At 46.4% G+C, this 19,677-nt stretch overlaps 1 protein-coding gene across 1 annotated transcript in view; it reads right to left on the bottom strand.

Moving 5' to 3' along the window:
- LOC126163040 (esterase E4-like) overlaps window positions 1-19,152 on the bottom strand; it is a 167,318-nt gene extending 148,166 nt beyond the window's left edge. Inside the window, exon 1 of the mRNA XM_049919915.1 lies at window positions 18,928-19,152. Coding sequence (XP_049775872.1) covers window positions 18,928-19,152 — 225 coding nt within the window. The remainder of the gene's footprint in view (window positions 1-18,927) is intronic.
- Window positions 19,153-19,677: the final 525 nt, after the last annotated feature.

Genomic DNA, 19,677 nt, shown 5'->3' on the forward strand with positions numbered 1-19,677 from the left:
TGTCAAGTGCACGCTTTCGTGCGTTGCTAAGCGCATGGCCGGTGTCTCTATTGAAGTTGTTTTCACGAAGCCTAATTTCAATAGGTCGATGCGTGAGCACGTATTCTCGTTTGTTCAAATAAAATCACGTGCTTATTTAACAGGCTGTACGCTGCCACCACCGACCTACCGGGACTCCATCTCCACCCAGGTCGAAAGACACCCTCTTACCTATCGCCACCCTGATGACATCATCCACGCCTCGTCCTTCCTTCATAAGGTAATTACTGACGCCGTGGAGGCCCATGTTCCTACTAAAACCATCCACCCACACCGTCCCACTCTCCCTCCGCGGGCTGTCCTCCTCCTCCGTGAATCCCGCCGCCTCTATCGCTCCTCCCTGTGCACTCGTGACAGGGATACACACCAACGCCACCGGCAAATACAGCGACACGTACGGAACCTTATTACAGCAAAGAAACGCCGAGACTGGCGCCAGACCTGCACACGACTCAACGCCACCCTCCCTATCAACTTCTCCGAGTACTGGTCCGCCTTCCATCGCCTTACTGGTTCCCTTTCCGCTCCCCACTACCCCCTTCTCCATAACGACCGCCCCCTTCCTGACAACCTCAGTAAGGCCAACCAGTTCGCTTCCCACCTTTCCGAGGTCTTCTCCATCCCAGATGATCCCCACTTTGATTATTCTCTTTTCCCCACCATCATGAAACATGCGATACCTCAGTCACTCCACTTGCTCCTAATTTCCAGTACTTGGGGCAGTTGCACCCCTCTGACATAAACACTCCCATCACAGCACAAGACATTAAACTTATCCTCTGGTCCAAACGCAACACGGCCCCTGGTCACGACTGTGTCACCTACCGCCACCTTCGAGAAAGCCCCTATTCCTTCCTGTCTGTCCTCGCCCATCTCTATAACGTCATCCTCTCTACTGGCTTCTACCCTGACCTATGGAAGACCTCCGACATCCTCTTATTCCTCAAACCCAACAAACCTCCTTCTGCCGCCTCTTCCTATTGTCCCATCTACCTCACCTCCATCTTCAGTAAGGCCTTCGAATCCATCCTCTCCCCTGTATCCATCAGCACCTTACTCAAAACCACCTCCTACCCTCCTTCTCTGCTGAAGACCAACTCCTAAACCTCGTTAACCTTCTGTCCCTCCAGCTCAACTCCCGTCGCTCCGACATTTTTGTTTCCCTTGACCTCCAAAATGCCTATGACTGTGTATGGCATCCCGGTCTCCTCTTTAAAATCCAAACCTACGCCCTGCCTGTCAATTTTGTCTGTCTGGTCGCTTCCTTCCTCTCGCACCATCCTTCCTACGTCACCCTCCACAACACCAACTCCCGTATCTTTTATCCCACTGCTGGCGTCCCCCAGGGCTCTGTCCTCTCCCCTCTCCTTTATCTCTTGTATACGGCTGATATATCCAAGCCACCCCCACCAGTCCACCTTCTCCAGTATGCTGATGACACCGCCTTCCTGGCTCTCTATCCTACACTTCAACAGTCCCAACGTACCCTCCAAACCCACCTTAACCAGTTCACCACTTGGTGTAACCAGTCGTTCCTCCGTCTCAACCCCTCCAAAACCCAGGCAATCATCATAGTCCGCAGCACTCGCTCCTTTCGTCTCCATGATTTCTACCTCACCCTTTATGGTCGTCCCATCCAGCTCTCCCCCACCCTGAGATACCTTGGCCTCACCCTCGACCGACACCTCACCTGGACCCCTCATCTCCAGACCGTCCAGCAGAAAGCCCATTCCTGCCTCCGCCTTCTGAAACTCCTGTCTGGCCGGACATGGGGATGGCATCCTTGTACCATCCTCCACACCTGCAAATCCCTCATCCGTCCTATCCTCTGTTATGCCACCGTTGCCTGGATCTCCGCCCCCACCCGCTTTTACAAGGCCCTCCAAATCCTTGAACGCCATGCGCTCCACCTTGCCTTCCGTATCCGCCTTCCTTCCCCCACATGGTTTCTGTATGAACTGATCCCCTTCCCCCACCCCCTCCTATTCCTCCAACATCTCTGCATCCTTTACATTGTCCACAGGCTTGATCCCCCCCACCCTCTGGTTTCCTCCTTCCTCTCCACCCCCCGCCCCTTCCCCCACACAGCTCCTGTATGAACTGATCCCCTTCCCCCACCTCCTCCTGTTCCTACAACATCTCCGCATCCTTATATAGTCTGCAGGCTTGATCCCCCCCCACCCTCTGGTTCCCTCCTTCCTCTTCACCCCCCGCCCATTGCCGCACCTCTATCGCTGTATCCCTCCCTCTCTCCACCTCCACACACTGCATCTCCTTCATCAGGGCAATTTCCAGTGCCTCCCTCTCCCGGATGACGAACTTCACCGTGACATCTACCCATCCTTCCAACTATAACCTGGCCTTGTTCCCCTCCTCCCCAGGGCCCCCTTTTTCCTCTCCCCTTCTTCTCCCAGAGCGGCTTTTCCTACTTTCCCTCCCCCCCCTTAGACCCTGCACCCCATACTTGCCTCTTTCCTTCCCACATCCCTCCTTACCTGGCCCTCTTCAGCGCGCCCCCCCGCCCATCTCCCCCCTCTCTTGCCCTCCCTCCCTTCTTCCGGTCTCCCTCATCTCCTTGCGCCTGGCAGATCATCGTCAATGTGCCATGTCAGTGTTGTGTTTAGTGCTGTTTCTCCTGTGCGTCAAGAGGTGTGATTTTAATTGTGTACTGCCTTGAGGTTCGCTGTCAGTGTTTGTTATGTGCTACGCCATCTGTCGATACTTTTTATGCTCCGGTCATACTGTGCCTTGTGTTCTTTTAATTGTCACAGTGTGTGGCTTTTTGTGTACGCTACTTTTTTACAGTTTTTTATCTCCATTTTACAGTCGCCCCTTTTTTGTCTATTGCATTCCATGGTGTTCCCCCTTTTTTATATCTATGTTCACCATATTCTCTCCTTTGTATATTTTTCACTGTCTTCTATTGTTTGTTCTATGTCTTTCGGCTGAAGAGCAGCGCATATGCTGCTGCCAGCCCGCCCCAATGGGGAATTGAAATACAATAAAGGAAAAAAAAAGCCACCACCGATTTAGCCAAAAGTGTATATGTTAGGTGACGCTGATGCTCGACGCAACAATCGGTAAGCGTCCGTACAGACTGGCCCACGTAACTCTTGCCACACTGCCAAGGAATGTTCAAAATTCCTGGGACTCCTAGTTCGATATTATCTTTAAGCGATTGCAATATTTCTTTAATTTTTCTGGGTGGCCAGGAGACTGGTCTGATTCCTTGCCTGGTTCAAATGGCTCTAAGCACTATGGGACTTAACATCTGAGGTCATCAGTCCCCTAGACATAGAACTACTTAAACGTAACTAACCTATGGACATGACACATATCCATGCCCGAGGCAGGATTCGAACCTGCAACCGTAGCAGTAGCGCGGTTGTGGACTGAAACGCCTAGAATCGCTCGGCCGATTCCTTGCCTGTTTAGGACTCATACCTGCCTTGATAGTTGTTGCACAGCAGAAAAGAACGCCGCTTTGAGCTGGTCCTCTCGACTTGTTTAAGTGGCGTCGCGTCTTGATTTTCTCAATAGCATTGATCTAATGTCACGGACAATTCCCGTTCCTTCTGAACACCGTCTGCAGATGCACAATCTCGGAACCGAAGTGGTCCATGTCCGAAATAGTTCTCGCTCCGTGTGCTAAAGTGTTCAGCATAGCTGTCTTCTGAACTGGATTGCGAAAACTACGCCCGTTGAGAAAGTTGTGGAAAGTTAAAGCATGAAACAAAGGGTGGGCGCTGCTAATAAAATACACAGGAAGAAGACAGGTGAAATAGTAGACAGACAATTAAAAAACACGGCGACAGTGTATGCGTCGGTTTTCTATAGGCAGAATGGCTGAATCGTCCGTCTGATTTCCGTTCGATCAGCACATCTAAGAAAGGTACCTTCCCGTCCATCACCACCCCCTCCGTAAATCTATTTAGAGAGCGGAAGGAAAAATCTATGGACATAGAGGGCGCCACTTCTGTACGCACAATCATGACGTAATCCAGCCAGTCGGATGCCGTCTTGTGGGTGTAAAAGAGGGAACCTTGCCAGTTCACGACAGTCAGTTTTAGTCCCTGGCGACGATGATGAAGTCTATCTTTTTTTTTTCTTTATTGAATTTCGATTCCCCCTAAGGGGGCGGGCTGGCAGCAGCTTAGTACGCTGCTCTTCAGCGTACAGAATTTTTAAAACATAAAAAGATAAGAAACAATAAAAGCAGGCGATGAAACGGTGACTTAAAGTGTTAAACGGCGGAAAATTGTGGAAGTTAAAGCATGAAACAAAGGGTGGGCGCTGCTAATAAAATACACAGGAAGAAGACAGGTGAAATAGTAGACAGACAATTAAAAACACGGCGACAGTCTGTTTTCTGTTCGCAAGAGATATAATAATCACACCCAGTGACAGTATGATGTCCGTTCGCAACACTTCAGGAAAGACGCACAACACTTAACAATCACTGGAAACACTGCACTAAGCATGAAGATGATACACCACAGCCAAGGGCAGATGGAAGGAGGGGCAGGACCTGGACATATGAGGGGAAAAAAAGGTGAGAGGTGAGGAAAAACGAAAGAGGGGGAACCGATGGAGGGGGAGGACTCATAAGGGGGAGGGGGGGTAGGGAGAAGCGAGAGGGAATGGGGAAAGTCGAAGGAGGCAAATGCAAAAGGACTCGGGGGAGAGAAGGGAGGCACAGAGAGGGCAGGCAGGGAAAAAACAGGATGGAAGGGGGAGGGGGAGAGGGAGCCCAGGAAAAGGACAGAGGAAGGAGGGGGAGGTGAGTATCAGAGTTGACAGGAGGGATAAATGGAGAGAGAGAGGGCATCATCTGGGAGGGGGAGTTGACAGAAGCCACCTTGGGAAAGGAGATAAAGGGTATGGAGATGGAGGATAGGGGGGACACAACAGTGTAGACGCGGCAGAGGGCAGGGGTCGGAGAGAAGAGGAGCAACCAGGGCATGAAGGGGATCAAGGCGACGGGAGGGGTAGAGTATGCGGATATGTTCGAGGAATAAGTCTATCATCGAAAGCTTGCAATTTTACCAGAATTTGACGCGGCAGTTGAACCGAGAACTTTTTATGCCCTGTAAAACTTGATAGCACTATGTTTAGTCCGTCTATGTCTGCGAAAGCGCAGGTGAAATGGTGAGTTAACGAGCGTTGGAATATTGGAAGAGGAGTACCAGTTACGGCGTTTGCCTCAAAACCAGAGGCAACTTCCCAAAAACTTAGGTCAGAACTACAGATGGAAACGATTTACGTATAATTTAAGTCGAGGACAATAATCTATATGATCGAAAGCATCCAGGGGCCCTACGTAATTGACCACTGGATGTCACGAGAAGAGGACCCCCAACACAACAGCAGGTGGCAAGTGCTGTGTTGTCAGTAGAGAAGCAGTAAGGGCCGAATGAGTCGATCCGGAGAGCTCAGTGATTTCGACCGTGGACTGGTCACTGGGTGACACCTGAGCACATATCCAGCATTTCAACCACCCTAAAGCTGCTCAGATCGACTGTTGGTGAGGCGACTGAGAAGTGGAAATCAGAAGGAATAACCGCGAAGTGGAAATCAGAAGGAATAACCACAGGTACACCAAGACCAGACGGACCTCGTGTACTGACGGAAAGGAACAGTATAGTCGTGCATTGCGGAGAGCTGTCGTAAAAAATCGCATGAAACGAGCGGAAGGAATCAGTCGTTAATTCCGATGCGGTAGCAGTAGTCCAGCTAGCACAGTGACTATGCGCAGGGAGTTAAAAAGAATGGGGTACAATGGGCGATCAGCTTCCCATAAGCGACACATTTCTGTAATCAGTACTAAGTGATGCTTGAGGAGGTGGGAAGAACGACGTGGATGATTCAAACGAGTGAGTTAGTGTTATGAATGGCGCTGTACCCTGTGGAAACGCTACACTAGGTTTTGGGTTTGGCGAATGCGTGGAGAACGTTACCTGCCATCATGTGCGGTTCCAACAGTAAAGTACGGAGGAGGTGGTGTTGCGTTATGGGGTGTTTTTCGTAGTTAGGGTGTGGTTTCCTTATTGTGCTTAAGAAAACGCTAAAAGCAGAAGGATTTGTACACATTTATAGCATTATGTACTGGCTACACTAGTTAAACACTTCAGATAGGAAGACTGATTGTATCATCCCTCTCATACAGCAGCATCTCTGAGGCTGTTCGTGGAGAACAACATTCCTGAAATAGATTGGCCTGCCTAGAGTCCCAACTAGAGCGCAATGGAAAACCTTTGCGATAAGTTAGACTGTCGACTCTGCTCCAGATCGCTCGTCCAATATCACTATCTTTTCTGGCTTCGGCCCTTGAGGCAGAATGTTCTACTATTCCTCCACAGACATTCAGACATCACATTGAAACTGACTCTTTCGCCAAATAACCTGCTCGCACAACGACTAACTGTGCTGCGATCGAGCGTCGTCCTTATACGTCTTCTTCAATCCCTTGTGAATATATGAAGGGCTTATTTCAATAGTGGTACAAGTCCATTTTTGTTCATTTTGAGATACAGAGTCCTAAAGATAAATGAGCGCTGAAAAATCTGCAGTTGAGATACCAGAAATATTCAAGCATACGGCTTCTTGCTAGAGATGAACCTTTCTTTCAATTTGTTTGTTTGGATCATTAATTTCAGAAGCATTATAGGCAGAAAAGTGGAGGTAATGGACTTGTACCACTATTGAAATAAGCCCTTCATATGTCGCTATCTCGTTCCCACAACACAGGAACTATATAACAGCACGTTGCTTCAGACGAACATTAAGGGCAGCTGTTATCTTGACGGAGTACCGCTACAGCATGGCTGGAGGAAACATACTGCATTACATTTGAACACAAGTAGCAATAATGTTTCTATGACGTCCGTGAATAACAGAGATTTAGAACAAAAGTTGGGGCTTTGAAAATAAAAAATTAAATAAATAAAAGAAAAATGTCGGTCATTTCTTTTGGGATGACCATCGTACTTTCACGGCTTTTTTTTTAACTTAAAGAAATACTGAGTTACGGCGAACGTTTTCTTGCTTTCTCAGCCTATAATGTCGGATGTCGCTTGATGGCCAGTGGTTGAGTACCAGACTGTGAAACGGAATCTGGGAGTCGAGCTGCAGCCGTCCTACCATATTTTCGATCGTTCGTCGCGTCCTGTACCTCTGGTAATGATTGGTTAAAGTAAAAATGCCAACTTACACCGTCGTTCGCAGCCCACGGCAAGCTGTAGATCCATCTATAACTGGCTAGGTGAGTTTGCTCAAGGGGAAGAGACTAACATCTCAATTCCTTCCTGAGCCTATGTGCTATTCCCTTGCCTATTGTCTACTACGGGGTCAGGATCTGGCGAAGAAGGCTTTTTCGGGCTGGAGCACATGTGCCAGTCTTCCTCTAATCAAAAAAATGGTTCAAATGGCTTTAAGCACCACAGGACTTAACATATGAGGTCATCAGTCCCCTAGACTCAGAACTACTTAAACCTAACTAACCTAAGGACATCACACACATCCAAGCACGAGGCAGGATTCGAACCTGCAACTGTAGCAGTAGAACGATTCCGGACTGAAGCGCCTAGAACCGCTCGGCCACAGCGGCCGGCTTCCTCGAATCTTCCTAAATAGTTTGTGGCCGGAGACTACTTGGCTGGCTTTCAGGAGGAGTAACTTCCCCCACGACGGCCAGTGTTTCCAACACCTGTGGCAGAAAAATATCTTAAGTCTCTTTTCAGAAGGTAACGCCTTACATAAGCGCTCTAAGTATAAGCATGAAAAGTGCAACGAGAATGTCTGCGTTCTGCTCCTGTTTCTAATTGGATGAATGACCTATATGTTGAATAACTTCATGATTAAGTTTTGTAGCTGTTGAAATCGTCCAATCGGCCATCAGCCCTCGTGCTGTTGAGGTGACAAGTCGTCAGCTCCCTGAGCGATGTTTGCGTTCTAAAGTGGTTATCATTTAGGAAGTCTGATATTTTTAATCTTTTCATGATGAACGAAGTTTCTTTCCTGGTATAGAAAGCCTACAAATCATTGGAAAGTTCAGACCAGTACGTGGGCATCGATTTCTACTTAAGCATTTTCTTGTTCTTATCTGCAAATGTTGTGGATTAATGAGTGTGGAGTTGATGGGAGGCCTCAGAGCAGAGCATGAGGACATTACACTGAGGCGACACAAGTCATGGAACACCTCCTAAAATCATGTCGAACGTCCTTTTGCCCAGCGTAGTGCAGCACCTCGACGAGGCGTGGGCTCAACAAGTCGTTGAAAGTCCCCTGCAGAAGTATTGTCATTTTCTATTTGTAGTTCATTGTCGCTATTTGACTTTACATACACTCCTGGAAATTGAAATAAGAACACCGTGAATTCATTGTCCCAGGAAGGGGAAACTTTATTGACACATTCCTGGGGTCAGATACATCACATGATCACACTGACAGAACCACAGGCACATAGACACAGGCAACAGAGCATGCACAATGTCGGCACTAGTACAGTGTATATCCACCTTTCGCAGCAATGCAGGCTGCTATTCTCCCATGGAGACGATCGTAGAGATGCTGGATGTAGTCCTGTGGAACGGCTTGCCATGCCATTTCCACCTGGCGCCTCAGTTGGACCAGCGTTCGTGCTGGACGTGCAGACCGCGTGAGACGACGCTTCATCCAGTCCCAAACATGCTCAATGGGGGACACATCCGGAGATCTTGCTGGCCAGGGTAGTTGACTTACACCTTCTAGAGCACGTTGGGTGGCACGGGATACATGCGGACGTGCATTGTCCTGTTGGAACAGCAAGTTCCCTTGCCGGTCTAGGAATGGTAGAACGATGGGTTCGATGACGGTTTGGATGTACCGTGCACTATTCAGTGTCCCCTCGACGATCACCAGTGGTGTACGGCCAGTGTAGGAGATCGCTCCCCACACCATGATGCCGGGTGTTGGCCCTGTGTGCCTCGGTCGTATGCAGTCCTGATTGTGGCGCTCACCTGCACGGCGCCAAACACGCATACGACCATCATTGGCACCGAGGCAGAAGCGACTCTCATCGCTGAAGACGACACGTCTCCATTCGTCCCTCCATTCACGCCTGTCGCGACACCACTGGAGGCGGGCTGCACGATGTTGGGGCGTGAGCGGAAGACGGCCTAACGTAGCCCAGCTTCATGGAGACGGTTGCGAATGGTCCTCGCCGGTACCCCAGGAGCAACAGTGTCCCTAATTTGCTGGGAAGTGGCGGTGCGGTCCCCTACGGCACTGCGTAGGATCCTACGGTCTTGGCGTGCATCCGTGCGTCGCTGCGGTCCGGTCCCAGGTCGACGGGCACGTGCACCTTCCGCCGACCACTGACGACAACATCGATGTACTGTGGAGACCTCACGCCCCACGTGTTGAGCAATTCGGTGGTACGTCCACCCGGCCTCCCGCATGCCCACTATACGCCCTCGCTCAAAGTCCGTCAACTGCACATACGGTTCACGTCCACGCTGTCGCGGCATGCTACCAGTGTTAAAGACTGCGATGGAGCTCCGTATGCCACGGCAAATTGGCTGACACTGACGGCGGCGGTGCACAAATGCTGCGCAGCTAGCGCCATTCGACGGCCAACACCGCGGTTCCTGGTGTGTCCGCTGTGCCGTGCGTGTGATCATTGCTTGTACAGCCCTCTCGCAGTGTCCGGAGCAAGTATGGTGGGTCTGACACGCCGGTGTCAATGTGTTCTTTTTTCCATTTCCAGGAGTGTATTATTCATGACTGAAATCACTTTTATGTGCATCTGTTATGTTCATCAAACTCATGTAAAAGCACAATGGACTTGCGCACCAACACGATAGCTAGCTAGCTACAGAGCTTTTAATCATTGACTCAGAAGTTGTGAGCAGTTTAACCTTGTCTCGCGGGTCAAGGCGAGGATGGCGATCCTTATACAGACTGATTTCACAGTGTGGCAGAGCAGAGAATTTATAAATGTTTCCGATTAAACTGGTCAAACAGTACGTGGCGTAGTTCGCCTCGCGCGCCGCGCACTGCCGGGATTGGTGTGGATTCTGACAGTGGCATTGGCGAGTGTGACTTCCCGCGGTGCTAGGGAAGCCTCGACGCACGGTGGGGAGCATTTTAAGAGAAAGACACGGGCATAGGCACCGGGCCTAGTAAGGCAAATTGGTGTTCAAGTCGACCTTCGGGACGGGGACAAGTACACTTTTACCTTTCTTCAAGCGAAATACTGCACGGTTTACTACTTTCTGGCTGATACGCAGAACGCAGCACGCAGGCATTACGCAGAAAACATACCCATCTGTTCACGTTCTGTCCGTTACCTCTGTAAACGATGCGCACACAGACAGGAGAAGAACATATCTTGCACCTTCAACTTGTGACAGAGATGAGAAATAAAAGGTGTCAATCTGGACTCACTAGAAAAAGCGTGTGTTCATTCATAGTCATTAATACAAATACAGCCGCCTTTACGTGGTCTGTTCAAAAAATTCCGGACCTTTGCCCACAGCATTTTTCTGCGTTTACCTTCTACTTATTGTGCATGGTTTCCTTCGAAAGACCGGGTGATCAAAAAGTCAGTATAAATTTGAAAACTGAATAAATCACGGAATAATGTAGATAGAGAGGTACAAATTGACACAAATGCTTGAAATGACATGGGGTTTTATTAGAACCAAAAAATACAAAAGTTCAAAAAATGTCCGACAGATGGCGCTTCATCTGATCAGAATAGCAATAATTAGCATAACAAAGTAAGACAAAGCAAAGATGATGCTCTTTACAGGAAATGCTCAATACGTCCACCATCATTCCTCAACAATAGCTGTAGTCGAGGAATAATATTGTGAACAGCACTGTAAAGCATGTCCGGAGTTAGGTGAGGCACTGGCGTCGGATGTTGTCTTTCAGCATCCCTAGAGATGTCGGTCGACCACGATACACTTGCGACATCAGGTAACCCCAAAGCTAATAATCGCACGGACTGAGGTCTGGGGACCTGGGAGGCCAAGCATGACGAAAGTGGCGGCTAAGCACACGATCATCACCAAACGACGCGCGCAAGTGATCTTTCACGCGTCTACCAATATGGGGTGGAGTGCCATCTTGTATAAACATCGTACGTTCCAGCAGGTGTTTATCAGCCAGGCTGGGGATGATGAGATTCTGTAACATATCGGCGTACCTCTCACCCGTCACGGCAGCAGTTACAAAACCAGAATCACTCATTTTCTCGAAGAAAAAAGGCCCGATAACGGTAGATGTGATAAATCCAACCCATACCGTGACTTTCTCGTCGTGCAATGGAGTTTCCACGACAGTCCTAGGATTTTCGGTAGCCCAAATTCTGCAGTTGTGGGCGTTGACAGATCCTCGGAGCGTGAAATGAGCTTCGTTGGTCCACAACACTTTACTCAACCAATCGTCATCTTCCGCCATCTTTTGAAACTCCCACACCGCAAATGCCCTCCGCTTCACTAAATCGACAGGTAACAGTTCATGATGCCGATGGATTTTGTACGGATAGCATCGGAGGGTACGCCTAAGTGCCAACGAAACAGTACTGTATGGAATGTCGGTGCGACGTGCGACTGCACGAGCGCTGACTTCCCCGTGCATAGACGAACCCGCTACAGTCTCCATTTCTTCCTGAACTGTCTCAGCAGCATTACGCCTTGTGCTCGGTCGGCCACTACGGTGTCTATCGTCTAAACAACCCATGGCTTCGAACTTCGAAATCATTCTCGCCACAGCTGCATTTGTCAACGGACCTTTACCCGTTCGAATCCCCTTCCTATGGCGATAGGATCGTAACGCTGAACTAGCACATTCCCCATTCTGATAATACAGCTTCACGGAAAACGCCTTTTCAGGTAATGTTAACATGCTGCGACTGCTGGCGCATCTGATTCTCTCTCTCATTACAGCTCCTTTTATACACGATTGTCATGCGCAGTCACGTATTGCTGTCAAGCGCCATCTGTCAAACATTTTGTGAATTTTTTTTTAGTTCTAATAAAACCCCTTGTCATTCGAAGCATGTGTGTCAATTTTTACCTCCCTATCTACATTATTCCGTGGTTTATTAACAGGGATGAATCTGCGGTGCGTTATTGTGATCAAAACCCCATCAATAGTCTCGACACATTTCAGGCCGTTTCCTTCTCACATTTTCTCGCAGGCGTTGCAACACAACCCAACAGCACCATCGATTAACAGTATTCCACGTGGCACCAATTCATGACGAACTTATCCTTCAAAGTGAAAGAAAACTATCGGCATGGCTTTGACATTTGACATGACCTGACGAGCGTTTTTTGGTCTTGGAGAACCTTACCCGACCCATTCTATAGATTTAACCATGGTCTCTACAACACAATCGTAGACCCACGTCTCATCACCAGTTATGGTTCTCTTAGGGAACATCTCCTTCTCATTTGCGCGATCCAAAAGCTCTCCATAGATTGCGAGGTAAATATCTTTCTGATGCTAATTCATTAGCCGCGGGACAAAAAGACGAGGGCTAGTAGAAATCCTTGGGTAACAGAAGAAATATTGAATTTAATTGATGAAAGGAGAAAATATAAAAATGCAGTAAATGAAGCAGGCAAAAAGGAATACAAACGTCTCAAAATAGATCGACAGGAAGTGCAAAATGGCTAAGCAGGGATGGCTAGAGGACAAATGTAAGGATGTAGGGGCTTATCTCACTAGGAGTAAGATAGATACGACCTACAGGAAAATTAAAGCGACCTTTGGAGAAAAGAGAACCACTTGTATGAATATCAAGAGCTCAGGTGGAAACCCAGTTCTAAGCAAAGAAGGGAAAGCAGAAAGGTGGAAGGAGTATATAGAGGGTCTATACAAGGGCGATGTACTTGAGGACAATATTATGGAAATGGAAGAGGATGTAGATGAAGATGAAATGGGAGATACGATACTGCGTGAAGAGTTTGATAGAGTACTGAAAGACCTGAGTCGAAACAAGGCCCCGGGAGTAGACAACATTCCATCAGAACTACTGACGGCCTTGGGAGAGCCAGTCCTGACAAAACTCTACCATCTGGTGAGCAAGATGTATGAGACAGGCGAAATACCCTCAGACTTCAAGAAGAATATAATAATTCCAATCCCAAAGAAATCTGGTATTGACAGATGTGAAAATTACTGAACTATCAATTTAACAAGTCACGGATGCAAAATACTAACGCCAATTCTTTACAGACGAATGGAAAAACTGGTAGAAGCTGACCTCGGGGAAGATCAGTTTGGATTCCGTAGAAATATTGGAACACTTGAGGCAATACTGACCCTACGACTTATCTTAGAAGCTAGATTAAGGAAAGGCAAACCTACGTTTCTAGCATTTGTAGACTTTGAGAAAGCTTTTGACAATGTTGACTGGAATACTCTCTTTCAAATTCAGAAGGTGGCAGGAGTAAAATACAGGGAGCGAAAGGCTATTTACAATTTGTACAGAAACCAGATGGCAGTTGTAAGAGTCGAGGGACATGAAAGGGAAGCAGTGGTTGGGAAGGGAGTGAGACAGGGTTGTAGCCTCTCCCCGATGTTATTCAATCTGTATATTGGGCAAGCAGTGAAGGAAACAAAAGAAAAATTCGGAGTAGGTATTAAAATCCATGGAGAAGAAATAAAAACTTTGAGGTTCGCCGATGACATTGTAATTCTGTCAGAGACAGCAAAGGACTTGGAAGAGCAGTTGAACGGAATGGACATTGTCTTGAAAGGAGGATATAAGATGAACATCAACAAAAGCAAAACGAGGATAATGGAAAGTAGTCGAATTAAGTCGGGTTATGCTGAGGGAATTAGAATAGGAAATGAGACACTTAAAGTAGTAAAGGAGTTTTGCTATTTGGGGTGCAAAATAACTGATGATGGTTGAAGTAGAGAGGATATAAAATGTAGACTGGCAACGGCAAGGAAAGCGTTTCTGAAGAAGAGAAATTTGTTAACATCGAGTATAGATTTAAGTGTCAGGAAGTCGTTTCTGAAAGTATTTGTATGGAGTGTAGTCATGTATGGAAGTGAAACGTGGACGATAAATAGTTTAGACAAGAAGAGAATAGAATCTTTCGAAATGTGGTGCTACAGAAAATGCTGAAGATTAGATGCGTAGATCACATAACTAATGAGAAGGTATTGAATAGGATTGGGGAGAAGAGAAGTTTGTGGCACAACTTGACAAGAAGAAGGGATCGGATGGTAGGACATGTTCTGAGGCATCAGGGGATCACCAATTTGGAATTGTGGGGCAGCGTGGAGGGTAAAAATCGTAGAGGGAGACCAAGAGATGAATACACTAAACAGAATCAGAAGGATGTAGGTTGCAGTAGGTACTGAGAGATGAAGAAGCTTGCACAGGATAGCGTAGCATGGAGAGCTGCATCAAACAAGTCTCACGACAACGGGACGAACTTAGCGGCAACACAATACGTTCCTAGATACCGTGTCAGGATTTCATGAAATGATCCAACTGGAATAGTACATTCTTCTGCAATCTCTCGGACAGTCAGTCCTCGATTGCCACGCATAATTTCGTTGACGTTCCTGACATGAGCATCGTTGGTAGACGTCGAGAGGCGTCCTGAACGATGGTCATCTTTAACTTCCTTCTGGGCATTTTCAAACCTCATGAATCGTTTGTAACGCCGAGTACGGTTTAAGCACTCATCACTGTAGGCTTCCTGCTTCATTTTATGTGTTTCTGTAAAGGTTTTATTGAGTTCCACGCAACATATAATGCAAACGCATTGGTCCTCTAACTCTGCCATCTCGAAATTCGCAGACTCTGGGACAACTTTCTACTCAATACAGCACTCAACAATAACTAACAGGGCCGGCCTCTGGGGCCGAGCGGTTCTAGACGCTTCAGTCTGGAACCGCGCTGCTCCTACGGTCGCAGGTTCGAATCCGGCCTCGGGCGTGGGTGGGTGTGATGTCCTTGGGTTAGTTAGGCTTAAGTAGTTCTAAGTCTAGGGAACTGATGACCTCAGATGTTAAGTCCCATAGTGCTTATAGCCATTTGAATCATTTGAGTAACTAACAGACATAAAACAGTGAAACTTCTCGCAGTTACACATTAATCACAGGCGTGAGCAGGGATGCCAACCGCATTTTACACCAACACACCATTGACGTGAAATTCCGAATTCTGCGGAATTTTCTGAACAGACCTCATGCGTTCTTTTGGGTTCTTATAAAATACTGCCGTGTGATCTCTCTTGTTTTTTCAGCTAGTTTTTCAATATTTTATGTTTTTTTGATGATTGACTACCTGCTTCCGTAGCTGAGGTGTGGTGGCATGTGGTCTTTATGCCATCAGTTCGAATCCTACCGGTGTAAGAATTTCCCACTGCCATTATTTATCCACTTAGAAGAAAGGAGTAACTTATTTTTCATTCTGCTGAATACTTGCTTAGTACCAAAGGACTTTATAATGATTTACTTCTTTCAGTCGGACACTACAGCTTCAATAAATTCCAAGAAAGACAAAACCATTTCTGCATGTCAGACTACAATAACGACAAAAAACAATACAGAAGAGTACGTAAATGAAATCATTTCCACTTTTGGCTGTTAAAACATTATTTATTGCGATTGCAGTTCGAAAACAACAACATGTCGAAATTGCAGTCGAAATAGGTAATTTTTCAACAGGCAAAAGCGGAAATGATTTCATTTAAAAATTTCACAAAGGCTATGTGGACCTAGTTATCATCGAACTTCTGAAAACGGAATCCGATTGCTTCTTCAAAAAACAATCAAATAATTGAAGGACGATTAGTGTTTAATGTCCCGTCGACAGTGAGGTTATTGGATACGATATCTGTTCTGCAGAATGAAATAAAAACATTTATCCCAACTAGCCCCTGTGGAAATGAATTTTTTGTTTTGTTTTATAATTAGTAATTCACTGTCGTTCTCTGATGTTATTTAAATGGACTACGTCGCGGTCAGTTTTTGTTATGGGCTTTCGGGAATTTATACACTATCATTTTCCGCAGTCTTTTCTTGTATCCTTCTGATGCTGTGCTCCCGATCTTGTTGGTAGCAGTTCTAAGTTGTTCTTTTCCGTATTTTTTCCTTTGATGAAAGACCGTGGTTGTTGCGGCAATGTTCGTATTGTATTCCAAGTATGCCCTATGCTTCTCTGTGATTGTGTCTTCAAGTTCTGGCAACCAAATATTTAAATCTGGTTTCGTATGATACTTATTTTCCTATCTTAATGCTTCATTAGCTTCTTTCCTATTGCATTTGACGTATTTCACAATTCATCTTCAGTACTGACGTGAATACTATCATTACATCAGTCTTTTAATAACCTCTTTTGCTATAACATTTCGGTACTTCTTACAATCAATACTCTTTACAAACTTCTTGCCCATTCTATGGTTATGGTATTTTTGCCCTTTATAAAGTTCAGCGTCGGTATGTATCCGTAAGATGTTGAGGAAATGGTCTGATGCTGTGTCGTAGCTTCTGTATACGCTCAAGTCAGTTAATTGTCTGTGTAGTTTCGAATTTACTAAAACAAAATTTATTATTGATTAATACCCCCACATCGGGCAATTATATTTGCATACAGATTTCTTTACCTTGAATTTATCGTTTTTAGGTAATTTAGAGTTACAGATCCCATAGGGATTATTGTTTCTGGAAGGCATTTGTAACAGTTATGAATCTGTCATTCTAACCCTTTTATGCTACCACACATCTTTAATTGATGTATTCATTGTTTTATAGACTTTTTCGCTTTCTTAATTTTAAAGGGCGTTACTGCTCTATCTGTGTTCATATTTCCTTCTACCTCACTATATAGCATGATATTATATCATATATATTTAGTAGTTTTAATTTTTTCTTAGTTTCAATAATTTGTGCAAACTATGTTCTTTGACGAATTGATTTGTTTCGAATTTCTTGCTAACTGTTAGCAATACTTCTGAAATTTCGTGTTGAAAATCTAATTTTTGCCAGAAATCCATGCAAACTTGTTTTCTATTCTTACTTGAGTTTCTGCGCTTATTTCTGTTTTTATATATTTTACGGTGCAAATTTGTGGACTGAGAGAAATTATTATTGTTCCAGCACCTGATTATTTGTCATTTGCTTAATTCCTAATCAGGATGACCTGGGTTTGTCATCAGTGTTTGTTTATCTGTGATAGCTAGCATCACTTTGCAGTAAGAGGCTCCCTCTCACCCCTTCGTTAAGTTGGTTAACACATGTTTCCACATTCTCTACTACGGCTTATCCACTCTTTATAACCATGACAGTTACCATACTACTGCTGCTATAGCTCACAGCTTCTTCAGAGTACGGTAGCAACATACTATAAGGCAGTGTCAGACAGGCAGTCTATAATAACAAAAGAAGACAGAACAATATGGAATGAGCATCTACTGAGAATGCAGCCTGAAAGACTGCCAATGAAACTAAAAAATTCGTACCAAAAGAATAAAAATATGTTGGTTAATCAAGAAAAACAGAGTACTATGACGGGCGGTAATTGGCATAATGCAGAAGTTTAAGAACAAGTATTAGAACGACAAAGAAGAAGAGGACAATGGAAAGGAGGATAGGGACACGTGTGAGGAGGAAAAGGAGACATTCTAGAGGAAGAAAAGAAGGGAGGTGCACAAATAGGAGGAAAGAGAGAAAGTGGAGGAGGAGGAGAATGAGGAGGAAATGAGGATGAAAGAAATGAGAGACAGAATGAGAGAATGAAGAGGACAAGAAAGAGTAGGAAAAGGAATAGGAGAAATGGGAATCAATGAAAAAGTAGATGAGGAAAGGAGAAGAAAACTGAGGAGGAGGAAAAAAGGAAGTGAAACTGAAAATAATGAAGGGAGATTCGGAGGAGGAAGAGAAATGACAGGAGGAATATCGTCGTATGAAGCTGCCTAGAGAATCTCAGGGTCACAGTGCTCCATGAATTTTACAAAAAGGTGCGACATAGTCACATTGAAGATGCATTAATGATTGGTAAAGCAAACTTTGGCAAGGATGTTCTAGATGAAGACTATGGTTCAAATGGCACTGAGTACTATGGGACTTAATGTCTGAAGTCATCGGTCCCCTAGGACTTAGAACTACTTAAACCTAACTAATCTAAGGACATCACACACATCCATGCCCAAGGCAGGATTCGAACCTGCGACCGTAGCAGTCGTGCGGTTCCAGACTAAAGCTCCTAGAACCGCTCGGCCACAGCGGCCAGCGATGAAGACTATACATTATACACACGGAAGTGAAATAGAATAGAACTGTACAAACAATTTATGACGTTTATTGCTCTAACCAGAGTTTACAAAAAAAGAGAAAAACTGATTTTAGAAGGCAGTTCACACTAGACATTAATTGAGAAATAAAGGGAAAATGTTCGCGCCTCCCTTCCGTCCAAATACTGATGGTTACAACATCAGTGTCGAGACCATTTCCGTACAACGGAACTTTACAGAGTTTTTTGTTTATATTTCTAACTACGCAAAGTGCAGACTCGTTGTCCACGCATGAAATCTGAACACTATTTATTTTTCAGACGTTGCGTCGCTTTTACGGGGGAATACCGTCAGGAGAGGTGAGCAATGGAGCAACGATTAGCTAGCAGCAAAAGCACACAATCCACCAGCGTAAGAGAGCGGATCGAGAAGAGTTCTTGACAGCCAACAAACAGACTGTACTAGAACAGGTTACGTGACGCCTCGACGTCAAGACGTACTTTCGCAGAATCCATGAAATGAGGCGATGCGTAGTGGAACGCCTCGTGAAAGTACGTCACCGATCTACCACGCCGAGGAAGCCTCGGTAGCCAGAATAGCTCGCTTATGTGATGCACGTAGCGCAGAAGCTGCGTACCTTGAAACGTCGCTCGCCAACGGGTGGCCGTGCGTAAGGCACTCCTCGGAAGGAGAATATCTGACGTCCGTCCAAGGACCATAGGATGCTGCCCCGCACTTGGCCTAAGGGCGTCTGCACCTCGGGGAACGCTGGCGTCGAGGTGGCGTCATCGGCGTCGTCCGCCGCGAAGCCGACAACGCACAGCAACAAGGCGGCCGCCACCGCACGTCCGCTCCCAAGCATGTCTGCTGAGACACTGCCGCTCGACCGCCTCCGCCGCTGCTACGTAACCTGGCGAGACCGCGCTGCTGCGTGTCCAGCCGGTTCTTCCTAGATAGTGCTGCGCGGTGCGGTGCCTTCCGCAACCACTTGTACCGAATCCGCTCCAATCGAGCGCTTCTCGTCTTCTTGTTGGGCTGCAGTCACAGTGGCTCCGATATCGGTGGATACCGCCGACGATCGATCGTCTCCGGCCGATCTTTTCAAGTCAGTACGCCACTACGTGTGCGGTAACACTATAGCCGATCCTGTCTCTCGAAAGTACAGATTTCTACATCTACATCTACATTTATACTCCGCAAGCCACCCAACGGTGTGTGGCGGAGGGCACTTTACGTGCCACTGTCATTATCTCCCTTTCCTGTTCCAGTCGCGTATGGTTCGCGGGAAGAACGACTGTCTGAAAGCCTCCGTGCGCGCTCTAATCTCTCTAATTTTACATTCGTGATCTCCTCGGGAGGTATAAGTAGGGGGAAGCAATATATTCGA

The sequence above is a fragment of the Schistocerca cancellata genome, chromosome 2 (genome assembly GCF_023864275.1).
Source record: "Schistocerca cancellata isolate TAMUIC-IGC-003103 chromosome 2, iqSchCanc2.1, whole genome shotgun sequence".
NCBI classification, from domain to species: domain Eukaryota; kingdom Metazoa; phylum Arthropoda; class Insecta; order Orthoptera; family Acrididae; genus Schistocerca; species Schistocerca cancellata.